Raw genomic sequence first — 16,347 nt, 5'->3', positions numbered from 1 at the left:
ATAAAAGGTTCGCATTTGACCTATCTTATCAGAACTTTAAAAAAAATGAGACAAAAACACAAAAATCAAAAACAGTTTGCTAACGCAGGTATTACTAACAACGGTAAGCATTTTGAAGTTAAAATTCTTATCGCCAGATGGCGCTGAGCATCAAAACATCATATTGACCCAGGATCGGTTGAACGAATCTAAAAAAAAAAATGCGGATTCAATCTTGGAGTAAACTTTTAAAAAGAAAACCGCTTGCTGGAATTGTTGTGGTGTTTGTTATAATATCAGCAATTGTAACCGTGTTTCGTCTATCTTCTAGAACTAGAGATGAAATCATCTACTCGTCTTCATCACAAATGAGATCCACGTCACCAGTCGAACTAAGTTGGCCACTACCTCTTTCACAGAGTAAAGAATCTATAGCAATCGACACCTCTTTTAAAAGAGCTCCTGTTGGAGAGGAACAAATTAAGAAACTTAAGATGATTTATCCATTGTATGAACAAAGCTTATGCCTGAATCTTTAACAACATATCAATGATGATTTTTTAATTTTTAATTACAGGCTTGACACAAATGGTGATTCATATGTTAGCATAGATGAACTGCGTAATTGGATCATATCAAAAGTTAAAGAGCATTTGCAAGGAGCTCTCAGAGAAAATATTTTTCTTTTTACCGCTATTGATATGAATCCAAGAAATGGCCATGTTTCATGGCTGGAATATCACACTTGGTTTCTTAAAAAAAATGGGAATAACAATACTAAAACAGGAGATCATGATGAAATGCATCCTGAGTTGGAACGATCTATCAAAGGTATTCTTGTACATATTTAACCTACTTATTTTTATATATACTCCTATTTACAATGCCTTGATAGATTCTTTCTAAAAATAATCTGTGATAATTAATTTACTAGAAAAAATTGCCTGGGACAAGGCTGCTTGGTCAGAAGCTGCAAAAACCGACCCAGATTTCCTGAATCTCGGTATATAAAAGATTTGCCTTTCTATATTCATCTTCTTAATTTTTTTGTTTAAATCAATCAAACATTCTTGAAAATACAGATGAATTTCTAAGTTTTCGTCATCCGGAATCTAGCCACACTACTTTGCTTAGCAAAGCCGATGAGCTACTTGGCGAATATGGTGAGTTTTCGCTCCCAAACCCTTAAAAAAATACAACTTTTAATTAACTATTATAAAATGCATAAACAGATAAAGACGCCGATGAAACTCTAACGTGGGAGGAATACTCCTTAATACCGTCTGAAAGTTTACTTGTGCGATATAGTGAGAACAAAAGACAAGAAGAATTTAACAATTTTATTGATCGCAACAGAGACGGTAAACTTGATAAACGCGAAATATTGGTAAGTTTTATTAACAATCTATAACAAATTTATTCGGAAAAATGTCAATTAGTAATCACCGTCGTTTTATCAGTCATATTTAGATCCTCGAAATCCTCGCCATGCTCATTTGGAAGCCGTTTCTCTTATCCAGATATCCGATACAAATAAAGATCAGCAGCTATCTATGAAAGAAATACTTGCTTCAGCCGACATTTTTCTGGCTAGCAAAGTCATCGACACCGAAACTAATTTCCACGATGAATTCTAGAGAAAATTCCATTATTGCTAATGTTCATTTTCATTCCACGCCAAGAATAACAAATACTTCCATTTAAAAGTCTCAAAGCTGTATGCAAAACATTATACAAGATTTGTTGCCAATTTTGTAAGTCAATTGATATTATTCAGCATATCTTGGTATTTAATTAATCATATGATTTGTTAAAATACTCCAAAACTAAACTTTTTAATGTTTTCATTTCCTTGCGATATTTGTATTACCTTTTATTTGTGTAAACTGTAGGACCAGTTAAGTTCCATTATTTATTTCTGATTTTGTATTTTTTATGTGTTGAAAATGCATTTTACAAAGAAAAAGAACCATTTTGATTACTGAAATTATTTCTCAATTAAGTGGTTAGAGGAAAACGTTTTATCAATTCTAAGACAAGGTAAAAAAGATTATCTTTTTTGTTTTGCAGGTTAAAAACCAAGTAACAGATAAATTTCAATTTGGCGCGATCCAAAGGAGATAATTAGAGGAGAACCGATCGAGACCATATACGCTTTGACCGAAAACTCGCTAGGTGGCGTAGACGACGTAGTTTTGACGTTTGGTCCAAAAGCGTCTGGTAGGCCTTATTTTAATTACGGTAGAATTATTTGGTTTGGGATCCAGCTTGCATGTTTCTTGAGACAGTGTAAACGTGATGCAACATTAGTGTGAATATTACCGTGCCTTTTTTCAAATTTCTGAAGAGACAGCTTTAAAAAACAATGCAGCCTTAAACGTTGTAGTCTCCGAAAACATAAAAGAGGTTTTACGGTGCGGGTTTGATTTTGGTTCGTCCATCGGGAATGCCACCAGTGAGTCCACGGAAAATGCGATCTGTTTTCCTTGAAGAGGGTAAATTAGGTAATCCCCCTACAGCCGCTGGTAAATTACACAAAACAGATCATTTACAAATTCACCGAGAATTCTACATTGATGGCGGGGTACTTGTCTTTGCTTTATAAATAAATTTAAAAAAAAATTCTTATCAGTATTGCCTTTCAGACGGAAGTCCCTGTCATTAGTCAAGACAGTGTTTTAGTTCAGGTGAAGGCATGTGGCCTCACTAGACCAGCTTATAATGCCTTTCGGGAAGTTTCTCCTAGTTCAGACACCATGAAGACCAGGCTGCCTGTTGGGTGTGAGGTTTCAGGGATCATTCAGAGTTGTGGTACAGAAGTTACTACTCTTAGGCCAGGAGATACAGTTGTTGGAATAATCCCAATGGATTATGGTCAATCTGGTTGCTCAGAATATGTTGTTTTGAATGAATATGATGTTGGTATGTTTCATATCACTATTACTTGGAATAGTTCATCTATTTAACCTAGCATAATTTGTAGTAAAAAAACCAACAAGTGTTAGCTATGTGGAAGCAGCAGGATGTATTGGAGATGCTGTCAAGGCATACACTGCTCTTCACTATTTAGGTCGTATGTGTTCAGGAGAAACAGGTATGTTATATGTTTAACATTTGTTTGTTATGTGTAAATAATTTCTTTTGTCATTTTATTATAGTGTTAGTATTGAATGGTGCCTCTCCAGCTGGTAGTGTTGCAATCCAGCTTGCTATGATGGGTGGTGTTAAAGTCCTCACTACAGCTGCCTCAACTGAGGAGCTTCTATATCTCCAGAGTTTTCAACCAAGTATTGGTATGTACCAATACCTACTAATACTTCATGTATTCTTTTCAAAACATAACAAGTTTACTTTTTCAATGACAGGTCATATAATTGATATGACGACACGTAGCAGTGCCTTAAGGGCTTCCTGCTTGGAGGAAACAGCTGGCCATGGAGTTGATTTGATACTTGATCTTGGGTGCAGTCAATACCCAGTAGTAAGTTTTATCTTCTCAACAAATAAAAATTAAGTGCATGATATGTATAACTCTTGTTCATAGGATGGATACGTGGAAAATGATAGAATCCTACCCCCAAAGTATGACGTAATATCATGTTTGGCTGTCGGCGGTCGCTGGATCACATCACAGCCTGATTTACATGTAATTTTTGTAAAAATTTGATCGTCGGTTTCATAATTGATTTCCATATCCGTGTGTAGTTGGATCCGAACAACTCACGTCTTTTGTGGCTCAAGTGCGGCAGTGTTGGATACTTGAATGAACATTCCTGGGTTCTCTCTCCTGCTCAGGCTGGTCGCTACCAGCACATTCTTTTGGACATCATGGAAAAGTTGGCGGATAGATCATTAAGGTATTTAGCACGATAGTTTAATAGAAGTGACCGAATTGATTTCTTTTTGAATAATAGGCCAAATATTCATCACACCGTTATGCTGGACGGTGTGCCCGATGCAATGAAAACTCTGGATACCGTACGGGTTGGCAAAGTTGTCATGGCCTCATGAGCAATTTGAATAAACACATTCTGGTCTCGTTCATGCTGCCTTCTCCATTCTGCTAGAGGATCTGTTATTTATAGATTTTTCTTCTAATATTCAGAGGTAAACTAAAGTCGTCGTTGAGAGTACACAAAACAGATTTAGGATATATTTTTACGAAGGCTGTATTATTTTCATTTACTGTAAAATTTAATTCAAGGGAAAGGGGGAATAAATGAGGCACAAATACGCAGCTTTTTTTCTTATCAAATTTTGCGAGTTAGTGTGGATAAAACATCTTTAGCGGGACAACATACACGAATCCCGCCATATTCGCATGCAAACGAATCTTTTTCTAAAAAAATCGTAGTAGAGAAAATGGGAGGGGGGGGGGGGGTAAAGAATAGGATAGAACGAAAAACAACAAAGCCAAAGACGAAAAATGCTGACGATCTGGAAAATACAGATAAAGTATCATAAATGGTAGATGAAAAATGTAAGATTGAAAAAAAGGCAAATGATATAAAAACCGTTTTCTATCAAGACCGGAAAAAGATTTTTGACGACAACGGTATGCAAAGTGCCGGCGTGAAGGCGAGTGTTGTTAGGATGGAGACAAAGGCGTGTGATCATGATGATGGGTTCACCAAAAGAAAATGTGATATCTACTTTGTCCTGTGGCGATTCGACAATCTACCGATTCTTAGACTTCTTGTTTTTCTTCTTCTTCTGGCGTCCGTTGTTTGTTGATGTGGCCACGTTATCTGTTCCACCGAGACCGGCCTGATCGAGGTTATCGACATCCGCTTCGTCATCTTCATCTTCTTCTTCAATACCATCCTGAACGTTGTTTTCAGGATCCATCTTATCGATTAAAGGAAAATTAGTTTGAGCTGGCGGAACAAGCACCTTGCCATGTGAATCAATATCCCACCTGGTTATTATTCGTGTAATCCGGAATTGATCGATTATTGTTGCCGTTGTCATCACTGCCATCGAGCGGATTGGTTGCGTTACGTAACGATGCCGACAAAGATCCAGAGCTCGAATCAGCCGATTGGTTATATTCGCTCATTCTCTTAATGACCATCTCAGCCTGCATGGCGTCTTGCTCCAGTGATTTCAAACGAGCCTCCCTCCATGCCGCTCGTTTCTTAGCCTATATCAAACGTGCACAATTCCATCTCATTATTCACTGTATTAGTAGGTGTTAATTTACAATGCATACCTGTAAAGCTCTTTGCTCAGTTGGCGATAACATTTTCTCCTCTTCACTGAGTTCTAAACCCTGCGACAAATCAACGAGACGTTAAATTGGCTTAAACTAAATAAAATAATTCGGAAACTTACCTCGCGTGTTAGTTTATCCTTAAGACGTTTTTCTGCTTTGGCGGTACGAACGATGGAAGGATGCTGGGCTGTCGGGACGGTTGTGACCTGATAGTATCAAGTTGTTTTTAACATAAGTTGGTGTTTAGATCAGATGCTAAAAGTTTGCTAAATTACCGTGACGGCTACAGCGACGGGCTCAACATGGGGTTCATTTGCTTCATCTATTTCATCTTCATCCTCTTCATCAACGTCGTCTAAACGGCTCATGTTGAGCAGTTGCTCGCTAGTAAGATTGGCAATTTTCCTTTCTGAATATTCAAAATTATCAATTGAAATTAGTTGTATTTCGAAGACATTTTACTATGTAAAACTTGCCTTCTTCTTGTTTCAATTTGTTGACTTCATCCTCACTCAAAAAGCTGAATCTCTTTTCTGTAAGAATGCAACTGTTAGTCACTACTAATAACAAGTACACGTACATTTACGAATTTACCAGGTTTAGCTGCGGGTGTAATTGTCTCTTCAATCTCCTTCTCAAAGAATCGCTTCTTGGCACTAAAAGTCATCTTATCCGGGCTGGGACCAGTCAAACCAACTCCCTGCGGTGCCGTTTTCGGTACGGCGGGAGTGGCGGGAGGAGGCATGGCATCCTAACGGACAACAACGAGAAACGCGGAAGAGACAAACTCAAAAACAGTTAGTATAACTGATACAAAGAAACGAAATAAAACCAAAAAGTGAAAGAACGAGAGGGAAATTTTTGGCAACGATGAAAAGAATTGGCAGTGGCACAAAAGCGTCAAGACGTGTCATCGTATCGATTAGATCACCTGGATTATGGGAGGAATAGGGCTATTGCCACAGCTACTGCTGCTGCGATCCGATGGATGATCCGAACCGGCATGTCGCAAAGCCGTCGGAGTTAATCGCCCCGGAAGCGGGGAGGGTGCCGGCGAAATAGCATCGCCACCTTCTTCAGCAAGACCCGCCTCACCCAAATTAGCGCGAGGAGCTATGGGCTGTGGCAGGGTTATAAATTACCGTTCGGTTCACCGAACCAAAACACACGCACACATTCACACGCACACATAAAAAGCAAAACAAAAAATTAGTAACAAAAAGACGCAAGAACTGAAAAAAAAAAAAAACGAAGAGAGTGAAATAGAAAATGTGAAGGACTGATTCATCGATAGTGAATAATTGAAAGCAAGAAAATGTGAGAGAGCATGATTAGTTGCTGACTGTCCACGTTGGAAATCGAGTTCGATCGATTCAAATCATTCTGTCACTGTCACTTCTTTCGGCATCGCCCTTGTACACAACTTTTCCTCATTGGATTTTTGAAAATGGTTAGACGGGAAATTGTGAAAATGAAAGTGTATAATCAATCATTCTCTTTTCATATTTTTGTAGATTTTTCCTTGGTTGCGGTTAACATCACATATAGAAAAGTAAATTCATTTGGCGCCTCATACGCTCAATTTTGTCGGAGACCATAAAAATCGTCTTGGCGGGGGGGGAGAAGAGAAGGAAGAGTCAATGATAATGAGCGAGGGAATAATGGGAACACCTTTCGAATGTTTGGTATCCATCAAGGGCCACTTCGGTTTGTTTGTTTGTTTGTTTTAAATAGAAGGAAAGAAAAGGGAGGTAATAAGGGGGAGAGGAAATAACGGAGTCGAATCGGGTAATAATCCAAAACGTCAATAATTGATAACAACTTTGTGCGGATGAAAGAGGCGGTCCCGATCCATATTTTCCATAAATCGACGCATATAAAACTTTATTCTCAACACACAATTGGACCGCCGTTTCTCAGCAGCGTGGGGGAACACTTGATGTTGATGATCCGTCATCAATTGTTAAGTTTAGCAATCGACAGAATTCCTGCTATAAATCCGTCGGATTCTGCTCGTTAAAAAAAAGAAAAATGGAAAAAAATTGCTGTCATTTTATTGATCATGTTGAAGCGGGGGAGGCTTTTGGGAACTGCAGGACACGGGGCGAGCGGGTGGGCACTCGGAGCCTTTTGATCTCCTTGCCGGAGAGGTTGGACATCATGCTCTCTCCCATTCTCCTCATGCAGGGTGTTTCAGATGCCAGAACAACAATCTTTCTTGCATAACTATCATGCGCTCTGGCAACGACCAGAAATTTAAAAAAAAATTAAAAAAAAAAGAAAAACGAAGATTTGTTTTTCTATTAAAAACACGAGTCGGGTAAAAATTAACACTAACAAATTCCTTGCGGGCGGGGAATTCGGACAGCATTCTCGAAAAAGTTAGTATTTATAGCTTAAAACTACCCGTTGGTGATAGTTGGTTTAGAGGAGAAAAACACAATCATGCTGGAGTTATGTAGTGGTCTCGCAACAGCACACACTGAAAGTCAATACTTCAGTTGGATGTTAACAGTCAGAAGCGAGCGACAAGACAGGAAAGAGCCAGAGTGTGAGGACAGGATGAACAAATATAAATACCACTTACCGTGCTTGTTTGCGGAGCTAGTGTATGTTTTGACATGACAATCGTCGTCGTTTTCATGTCAACTCGATTTGGACCAGGCGATTTAGGCACCATGTTAGACACGAGCATTTCAGCGGCTCGCACAGCGTCCAACACCTGAAAACAAACACAAAGTAATCAAATAAAATCAAACAAAGCTCAATTAAATAAATGAATTGATTTACCTTCTCTGAAGTTTTGTCTCGATCACCCAACATCGGACTGACCGGCAAAGAAGAACCAGTGGTCTTGGCAATTTCTTCGGATTCTTCACGATCACAGCAACCGTCGTCTTGAGCCTCGTCTCCCTAAAAATGAGTACACGCGGTTATCGAAGAAAATTCCAGCAAATCAAAATATGAATTACCTTGATCATGTCGTGATTAGGCTCCTCGCCAATTCTATCAAGACTCGAAACACTTTCGGATGTTGATTTTGCTTCGCGAGTTAGTACGCCCTCTGATTGGAGTCGTTCTACTTCAGCAGCATCGTATCCATCGCAGATGAGCAAATGGATGACATCACCGGAAGTCCTTAAAGAGTTCACAGACTCCTGATGAGAGGCTCCCAGCAAGCTAATACCGTTCACCTCAAGCAAACGCATACCGACCTATTAGAGCGTTTCAAAACAAACAAGTCAAAATTTGTTCCCGGAAATAAATTGGAGAAAACAATAAATAATACCTTCAAACGGCCGTCTCGTCTAGCTGCACCGCCGTGATTGATTTTGGAGATGAAAACACCTTCGTCGTGTTTGTCGAGAGGATTACCCGGATGTCCACGCAAACCACCTTTAATGTTCATGCCGAGTTTCTCGCCTTCGTTCCTGTAAATTGTGAAATCCTGCAACCCTTTTGGTGGCGGATCGTGTTGAACGGTTAAGATGAGCTCCGCTGTGGGTTCCAACAGTGCTTGGACAGCATCCTGGTGGCTTGCCTTGGAAACATCCCTGCCGTTAACCTTGAGGATCCGATCACCGATCCGTAGTCGCATCGTTTTAGCAGCCACACCTTCCGGAATGACCTAAAAACACGTACAAAAGAGAGTGAGTACACAATTTTGTCGTCACCACCCCAAAATGAAATTAAATGCTCAAATACTTTCGATATGAAGACTCCCGGGTCGTCGGCACCAAATGGTACACACGAATGATCGTTCCCACCGACAATGCTAAGACCCAACGGACCGGCACCTTTCTGCAGAATCACATCCTGGCGTGAGATAAACAACAAAAAAGATTGTTAATGTCGGGTTCGTTGAAAATCATGAACACCGACAGATTCACCGTAAAATCGTCGAATATTTTTATTTTATTTTGTCAAAACTTTTCATATACCTCAATAATGATAGGAAGTGCACCGAGTTTATTGTTGGTGACGCGGGTGACGATGGTTTCCGTCAGTGTACTTTTTGTGATGGTTTCCGTGACTTTGCCCAACTGGGTGGGCACGGCAGGGAACTGAAATTCGCTCAGCGCCCCACCAACAGGATCTGGTTGCTTGACATTGATGACGATACTAGAACCGGGCTGCTGAGGCTCAGGTTGAACGAAATGAGCTGGTATCATGGCCTGGAATTGTTCATTGGTAACGTGCTTCGGCACTTCCTCTCCGGACGGCAAGGCCAAGGCGTTTTTCGCTGTCGGAAGCGGCGACGGCTCTACATTTCCGCTCTTTCTTTCAGGAGACGCGGCAAGGAATTGCTGCCGGGCTGATTGGTTGACGCTCGGTGAACTATTGACGCGACATTATTACATGGATGAAGGTCATGAAAGAAGGATGATCAACTTTCTACTACCTTGTAGTCAAAGGTGATGACATGGAACCAATCAAGGGCGACGTCGGCATGCTTGAAAGGCCAGCATAATTAGGCCGGTTGGCCATATAACTATTGGGGCTGTATAGGCTGGTGTAAGGTCGTGGAGTACCAAACATCTTTGGTGATTTTAAATGGCTAGGAGGAAGCCATGATTCACGCTCCACAACCAACCGGACGAAACGTTCCAAACCAGTCAGCATGGCAACAACTTGATCGTGCCGAGCACCTTCCACATCGACGCCATTGATCTGAAATTTAAAAAGGCAAAGGGTAATTTAAGCGGAAGTAAACAATAAAATGCAAATTTTGACTCACGGAAATGACGTGATCTCCGATTTTCAGTTTGCCGTCTTTTTCGGCAGGCCCTCCTTCCATAATGCGGGATACGTAGACGGACTGTAAACAAATAATCACAAACGTTTTAGTATTAAGAAAGAAAACAAGTGGCTTTTTAAGACTTACATCTGATCCATCTTTGTAAGGATTGCCTCCTTTGCCTCCTGAGATGCTGAAACCCAAACCTGTATGGTCTCGTAACAGCGTAATATACACACGCTCCTTTCTTAGCTCCAGACCATTTGGTTGTTTAGCACCCATTTCTGCGGGCATGGATTGCGACTGAGTCGGCGGTGGAGGAGGTTGCGAAGCCGGGCGAATAATTTGCGATGATAGGCTACTAGGGAAAGAAGTGAGCACCGGGGCAACAGACGTTGGGGCAACTGGAGAAACAGCGGATTTGTTGGGCACCACTGAACTAGGAGGTGGTGAATATGGGCGCTGATCCACAATAGCCGTCTCGGAATGGACTTGATTGGCTACCGCTGCTGCTGCTTGAGACTGGGTGAAACTAAGTCGGGGAGCAGGGTTTGGCACACCGTTGCTGATCGGCTTGTCCATCTCTCTAACAGCCTGTAGACTGGAACTCGAGCCGATAGACATTCTGGGAGCCGGTTTAGGTGCTGCAGGTACTGCAGAGGGCTCTGATATCAACGGCGAGGCGGGCTTTTCTGATTCTGGCTGTTCTTGTTGTCGCATCTGCTGCTCCTCCTCTTCGCCTGCAGGCGGAACAAGTCGGGTCACCTCTCTGATGAAGTGCACCACCAGACTAGGGCCGGCAGCTTTTAGAATGTCCACCGCTTCATAGTGATCAACGTCAATGCACGACATCCCATTGACGGCCACCAGTTTGTCACCCACTCGCAATCCTGCCATTTCGGCCGGCCCACCTTCGGTCACTCTAGATATGAAGATACCTTCGTCGTCACCACGATAAGGAGTGGACCCTTTCCCGCCGGCGATACTCAGTCCCAAGCCACTTGTTGTCCTTTCGATGTGAATCTCGTATTGAATCTCCAAGACTTCCACCTGCTGTTCGTTATCGACAGACTCATCCTGAAAATCAAATTATAAGGCTTAATCATTTGTTTTCAAAACTGCATAGTGATGATGGCTTACATCAGGAAGCGGAGGTGGCGTAGGAAGGCGATCTTCCTCATCTTCAGACTGGTTCGATGACGTAGACGGCTGCTGTGGCTGTTGCTGGGTCATCTCCTGTTTCTTGAGAGCGCTTGTAATCAATGCCATAGCCTTTTCCTTGTCCATTGGTTCGTGAATTCGTTTGTTTTTCAAATAGTGAGGTGTATCACGTCTTGACAGCTTAGACTTTTCATGAGGAACTCGTTCGTCTCCTCCATCGAAATCCTGACAATACCCCCCAAAAAAAATCGATAAGATTCCGGACAACTGTATAGGTAAAAAGGTAACAAAAGAAAAACAAACTAAATACCTCTTCATTTTCATCGGCTTCTTCTATGCTTCTATGTTCGTATTGGTCGACAAAGGCAACAGCTTTTTCATGAATCTCTGGTACAGGAGACGGCGAAGATGTTTGCCTCTGGTCTTCGTATTGCTGCTCTTTGGGATATATTGGTCCACTTCGGCCCGTGAATTCGTCATCTCTTCGGTCAGGCAAATCAATCAGTTGAAGTGGAGGCAAAGGAGACGATCGCCGATAAGGCAATTCTTGTGCAGTACGATCTGGTTTGAAAGCTTCGCCTTCTTTAAGTCCATCCTGTTCGTCATGATGGACGACTTTGCCATCGATTTTCTTGCCTTTGAAATGTTTCTGAGCCTTGGCTTTCAGGTCCTTGGGATGTGGCGTGTTGTGACGCACAAAAGGCGTCTCCTTGTCGTCATCTCCATCAGAATCCTCGGCAAATTTGACGAAAGAGGTCCGGTTGGGGTCAGCGGTGTCACTGTCTGCATCCGTCTGCGACATCATGGGCGGCGAAGACACTGAGGCCACTAAATGGTCAGAATCGGAGCCATCATCCAGCTGCTCTTGTTGTAGGTGCTGGTGAAGCTGCTCGCTCGAGAATCGTGTGCCAGACCGATAAAGACGGCCTTCGACCAACGAGTCTGATGAGCCAGGACCAGAACCAGGACGTGGGGTGCGGGTGCGGAATTAGAATGCACACAAATACAGACAAAACAAAAAGAAAACAACGTACACACAGCCCCCAAAGGTGGTGCGCAGGATCGGTGAGTGAGGGTTGGGATTCAGGTAGTGGGTTGGACGTAAGGACCAAGGGTAGGAGGTGCCGGTGCAGCTTGTTTTAATTAAAGCGTTCGCCATTTGCAGAGCACAACTATCACAACATCCACAAATAACATCCACCACCACCACCATCATTCCTCCCACTCCCACAACATAAGGAATTCCTGGAATCCCGCTTCAAGTTCTAATCGGATTAGTAGGGTTACCCAAAAATGTCTATAGCATGTTATGAGGAGGAATTTTCCAACATCACGCGAAGGTGATGGATTAGTGCAACTTTGGCCTGCGAAGAGGTTAAGCTAACGTGCAAAATGTACGATGCGAATAGGAAATGATCGTGTGTTCACGGTACCGAAGGTAACGTCATCTATGGAGAAACTAGAACCGAACAAAGGCGTATGGAACCAAGGAGAAACATTTGCCCGCCACCCGATAGGTCCATTGCCACCCCAGCGTCTTAGCAACGCAGGTGCTCCTTCCGTCACGACAACACCAAGGAGAAGAAAACAAAAAAGTACAGCCCACAGAAATAACAAATGAAACGTAGTAAATAAAAATAAGATGAAAGCAACAAGAAACGGCAGAGGACAATAAGGAAATACAAGGTGATAGACCCCCTTCAAAAGAAAAAGAAAAGAAAACCGGATGCCTTCATACCTTGTTGTTCGTTTTGGTACTCGAGTTGGGGAAGCAAAAAGCACGTGAGTACTTGTTCGCCAGTGTGCTCATCGATATCCGTCTGGAAAGTTAGCATGGGTTGGGCTTGATTTTCTGAAAGCCAAATAGCCTTCAGGTTTAAACCGGTCAGCGATAAGGGCAGGTATTGCAGTCTGAATAAAACAAATGAATATTAGTAGAGGGAACCAACAAATGGGCCACAACTTGGTTGAATCGTTTACCGGTTGCCGGACACGTCGAGTACGTGGAGTTCACTGCAGTCACCCAATTCATTGGGTAGGAAATGAAGTTTATTCTCACGCAGCGACAAAACGTTCAGGCAGACCAAATGGCCAACTTCGACCGGTAACTCGTGAAGGCGATTACGATCCACATTCAGATTAGTCAGCTTGGTCATATTTCCTATAGAAGTTGGCAACTCCGTCAGGAAGTTTTCCGTGAGGATAAGCTCTTGCAGGGCGACGCATCTAGTAAGTAAAGATCGGGGTGGTCATGAGGCGGGATCCTTAAAGCTTATTTATAACGATGGAAACTCACTTTCCGATGGCATAGTTGAGTGTCGTGAGCCGATTCTGGTCCACTTTTAAAATGGTTAGCTTAGAGAGGGCACCAATTCCGTCTGGAAGCGATTCGAGGAAGTTCTGTGAAAGATGCAGGTCCGTTAGAGAAATCAAGCCACCAATTTCTTCCGGCATGCTGTCTAAATGATTCTCGGAGACGTCCAAACAAGCCAGATTGGTCAACTGGCACAGCTCTTTGGGTAACTGGCCTAACTGATTGTGATCGAGCCAAAGTTCCGTCAAGGCGGGCAAACTTCCAATATGTGCGGGCTAATGCGCATTAAAAGAGAGATGTAAATTATCCGAATTCAACGGCATATGATCAAAGAAAGCTACGTATATGAAACAAAAACAATGAAGAAATGTGGTGGCATCTTACCAAGATTTCAATGTCATTGTCACCGAGGTCCAGCCTCTCGAGTTTGGTCAGTTGAGACATGGACTCGGGTAAAGTCCGCAACAAATTCTCTCGCAGCTCCACGCTTTGTAGATTACTCAGACTATGTCAAGCAGAGACAAAAAAAAAAGAGTGGCGTCATCAAATGAATACAAAATAAGGGATATCTGCTATTGACATTCATAGCGGCATCTTTGACAGTGACTCAAATAATTGAAAATGGAGAAGGACCGGACATGATAATATACAAGAGAACAAGTTATGCACGGTGCGTCAGTCTCAATATCAGATAAAATAGCTTCTTCCTGGCAAGAGTCAACTTTCCTTTTTGATTTCAAATAGGACAACCCGACAACCTACCTTCCAAAATCGAGTGGAAGTGAACTCAGGGACATATCATTCAATCCAAGGACGGTAAGGTTCTTCAACTGAACGAATCCGGCGGGTAATCTTGGTATAGGGTTGCTGCTGAAATCAGCCACTTGCAGAGCCTTGACATGTTTGATCGTTTCCGGAATGTCAGAGATATCTGCAGCGGAAAAAATAAATTGTTTAAAAATATATTTACACCCCACATATTTTTTAGTAACAGCCTCCCTCTACAGTTGTCAATAATGATGAGAGTCAGAGACACCGAGCTTTAAAAGATGTGGCTGATAACAAGTCATAAGACTGATAACAAGTCAAACAAAGCAAAAGCTCTCCCCCTCAGTTACAACGACAATAAAAGATGTTACGTAGCATGTAGAGTTTTAACTGATATGATGTATAGAAGATGTCTACAAAAGGTGAAAAGTCTCACCCTATGAAAAGCAAGCATCCAATTGGTAAAATGAAACAACCTATTTTTAATTCTTTGGATGTGCAACAAACAACACAGAGAGACAAATAAACAGAAAGCCATTGGCCATAGGCCATTGACACGACCACAGCCATGTTTCTGTTTATCAACAGAGTAACCATGATCATTTTAAAACTTCAAAACACAAAATGAAACCTTACCATTTCTAGAAACATCTAGCTCCACTAAGTTTTCAAAGTTTTGGATGTCTTGTGGAATCCTTTGAATCTCATTGTCACTGAGACTAAGCTTTCGCAACTTTGCCAGCCTGAAGAAATTCTGCAGAAAAAGAGAAAGGTTGATTAGTGCCACTATTCTTGCTCAAGATTTTCGCAAAGTTTTTCAACATGGTCAGGAATCTGCCAGCGTTGACCAACAGATAAACAGGATGTTTAAAAAGCTTACCTTGGGCAAGTCTCTAATATGATTGGCATCAAGCAGTAGCTCTTCTAGACTTCTTGAATAACGCCAGAGATCTTCGGGGACGCTAGGTAACGAACAGTGACGCTTATCCACATACTCAACCTGACGATTGCATCCTTTGAATATTTTGAACATTTTTGTCAGTTTCGGTGAGTCGTTCGGTGGTCAACGGCCTTGGGGGAAAAGTGAAGACCCCAGTCAAAGTTCCATCAGTTCGCAGAGGCACACAGTACTCGGATGAAAAATTGAACAGGCCGAATAAGATTCCCCCGTAGAGAGTAGAAAAAAATAACCCACACAAACTGTCTTTTAAAGTCGAGTTACGAGCAGAATTCGTTTTAAACGTCAAATATGGCCTAGCCAGATTTGTGTATGTGAAGTGTGCGTGCTAGACTGCTAGCGGGCTAGCGGCTAAAAGGTATACCCACCCAACAGAAGACCAAGTTGATCCGATAACCGCAAGTTGGCGCTTGCAGCGGTTGGGATGGGGAAAGGGATGGGCCGGACAGCGCAGTGTTTGAAAACCGCTAGAGGCGGTCTCTTCTCTATCTCCTTTTTTTCTTTTCTTTCTTTTTTTAACTTTTTATCACACTACAGACAAAAGATATGCAAGCGTGAAACGAACGGTCTTCTTCGTGAGCTGTTCCCGGCACCGGGACAACAATATATCGGGGTTTTTTTTTTTCACCCGCCAATCTATCATAAACTGAAGAAATCCGTTGGTCGTCAATCTGTTCGTGTGATACACGATGGCGGAAGCATGGCGGAAGTGCAGTTATTCGGATTGTTATTAATTGTTATGAGATGCCACCAAGGCAGCAGACGATTGATGTTCTCGGCTATTGAACTCGGCCAACTATTTTTCCGGTTCATCTGTTTTCCTCGGAGAACTGCTGCTGACAGAAAAATTCCAGTTATCTGCGAATATGGTCCGATAATATTCACGGGAACTTGTTATTTTCGCTCCGTGTTCTGTTGATGTCAATCTCTGCTTTCAAGAGACCGAAAGGTTGCTTTCATTCCCTTTTGGCACTAATTGCTCGTGAAGATGTTAACAAGTTCTAGGAACGGCGAGACATCATTAACGCGTAAAGTGTTTAATTCAATTACACTTGAGCGTTCCATGTGTGATGCCTCTATTTCATGCTTATTTGATGTCTTACATACATTGTGTTTCCAATGACGCACCACCTACTGAGCTTTGATTAAACTACGCGACGGAAATTAATGACAAGCGTTTCATTTTATGTCACTTCCGCTTTATATTGAAAAAA

General features: G+C 42.1%; 3 protein-coding genes across 7 annotated transcripts; 2 read left to right on the top strand and 1 right to left on the bottom strand.

Moving 5' to 3' along the window:
• Positions 1-147: 147 nt before the first annotated feature.
• LOC124338135 (45 kDa calcium-binding protein-like) lies at positions 148-1,948 on the top strand. Its single transcript, XM_046792209.1, has 6 exons — positions 148-487; positions 557-810; positions 914-982; positions 1,062-1,142; positions 1,212-1,366; positions 1,440-1,948. The coding sequence occupies exons 1-6, from the start codon at positions 201-203 to the stop codon at positions 1,614-1,616; spliced, it is 1,023 nt and encodes a 340-aa protein (XP_046648165.1). The 5' UTR covers positions 148-200; the 3' UTR covers positions 1,617-1,948.
• A 240-nt stretch (positions 1,949-2,188) lies between these two features.
• LOC124337519 (quinone oxidoreductase-like protein 1) lies at positions 2,189-4,021 on the top strand. The gene is made up of 8 exons (XM_046791543.1): positions 2,189-2,563; positions 2,625-2,901; positions 2,963-3,073; positions 3,138-3,272; positions 3,345-3,460; positions 3,524-3,625; positions 3,685-3,836; positions 3,894-4,021. The coding sequence occupies exons 1-8, from the start codon at positions 2,426-2,428 to the stop codon at positions 3,988-3,990; spliced, it is 1,128 nt and encodes a 375-aa protein (XP_046647499.1). The 5' UTR covers positions 2,189-2,425; the 3' UTR covers positions 3,991-4,021.
• Positions 4,022-4,132: 111 nt separating this feature from the next.
• Positions 4,133-15,505, bottom strand: LOC124337517 (protein lap4-like). Of its 5 annotated transcripts, XM_046791537.1 has the most exons (27): positions 15,056-15,503; positions 14,812-14,929; positions 14,170-14,338; positions 13,792-13,912; positions 13,390-13,682; positions 13,074-13,319; positions 12,832-13,004; positions 12,527-12,649; positions 11,404-11,921; positions 11,073-11,318; positions 10,080-11,009; positions 9,933-10,013; positions 9,597-9,865; positions 9,136-9,532; positions 8,900-9,010; positions 8,484-8,822; positions 8,167-8,409; positions 7,985-8,107; positions 7,782-7,916; positions 6,126-6,314; positions 5,789-5,945; positions 5,671-5,727; positions 5,470-5,603; positions 5,314-5,400; positions 5,192-5,251; positions 4,898-5,122; positions 4,133-4,827 (listed from the first exon to the last, which is right to left on the bottom strand). In XM_046791537.1, exons 1-27 carry the CDS (start codon positions 15,206-15,208, stop codon positions 4,657-4,659), a joined length of 5,868 nt encoding a protein of 1,955 aa, XP_046647493.1. In that variant the 5' UTR covers positions 15,209-15,503; the 3' UTR covers positions 4,133-4,656. The 5 variants fall into 5 exon arrangements, with proteins under 5 accessions (XP_046647493.1, XP_046647496.1, XP_046647494.1 ...); XM_046791540.1 differs by lacking the exon at positions 6,126-6,314; XM_046791538.1 differs by lacking the exon at positions 12,527-12,649 and having other exon boundaries at positions 11,404-12,035.
• Between the last annotated feature and the right edge of the window lie 842 nt (positions 15,506-16,347).

Source organism: Daphnia pulicaria, chromosome 4 (genome assembly GCF_021234035.1).
Source record: "Daphnia pulicaria isolate SC F1-1A chromosome 4, SC_F0-13Bv2, whole genome shotgun sequence".
NCBI classification, from domain to species: Eukaryota; Metazoa; Arthropoda; class Branchiopoda; order Diplostraca; family Daphniidae; genus Daphnia; species Daphnia pulicaria.
This window is presented reverse-complemented; position numbering and strand designations above follow the sequence as displayed.

Coding starts and splice junctions, on each gene's coding strand:
- LOC124338135 (XM_046792209.1), top strand. CDS start 201: ATGCGGATTCAATCTTGGAGTAAACTTTTAAAAAGAAAACCGCTTGCT. Junction 983..1,061: donor CCCAGATTTCCTGAATCTCG/GTATATAAAAGA, acceptor TTGAAAATACAG/ATGAATTTCTAAGTTTTCGT. Junction 1,367..1,439: donor TTGATAAACGCGAAATATTG/GTAAGTTTTATT, acceptor TCGTTTTATCAG/TCATATTTAGATCCTCGAAA.
- LOC124337519 (XM_046791543.1), top strand. CDS start 2,426: ATGCCACCAGTGAGTCCACGGAAAATGCGATCTGTTTTCCTTGAAGAG. Junction 3,074..3,137: donor TATGTGTTCAGGAGAAACAG/GTATGTTATATG, acceptor ATTTTATTATAG/TGTTAGTATTGAATGGTGCC. Junction 3,626..3,684: donor CATCACAGCCTGATTTACAT/GTAATTTTTGTA, acceptor ATCCGTGTGTAG/TTGGATCCGAACAACTCACG.
- LOC124337517 (XM_046791537.1), bottom strand. CDS start 15,208: ATGTTCAAAATATTCAAAGGATGCAATCGTCAGGTTGAGTATGTGGAT. Junction 13,913..14,169: donor CTTCCACTCGATTTTGGAAG/GTAGGTTGTCGG, acceptor TGCTTGACATAG/TCTGAGTAATCTACAAAGCG. Junction 5,604..5,670: donor CAAATTGAAACAAGAAGAAG/GCAAGTTTTACA, acceptor TTGAATATTCAG/AAAGGAAAATTGCCAATCTT.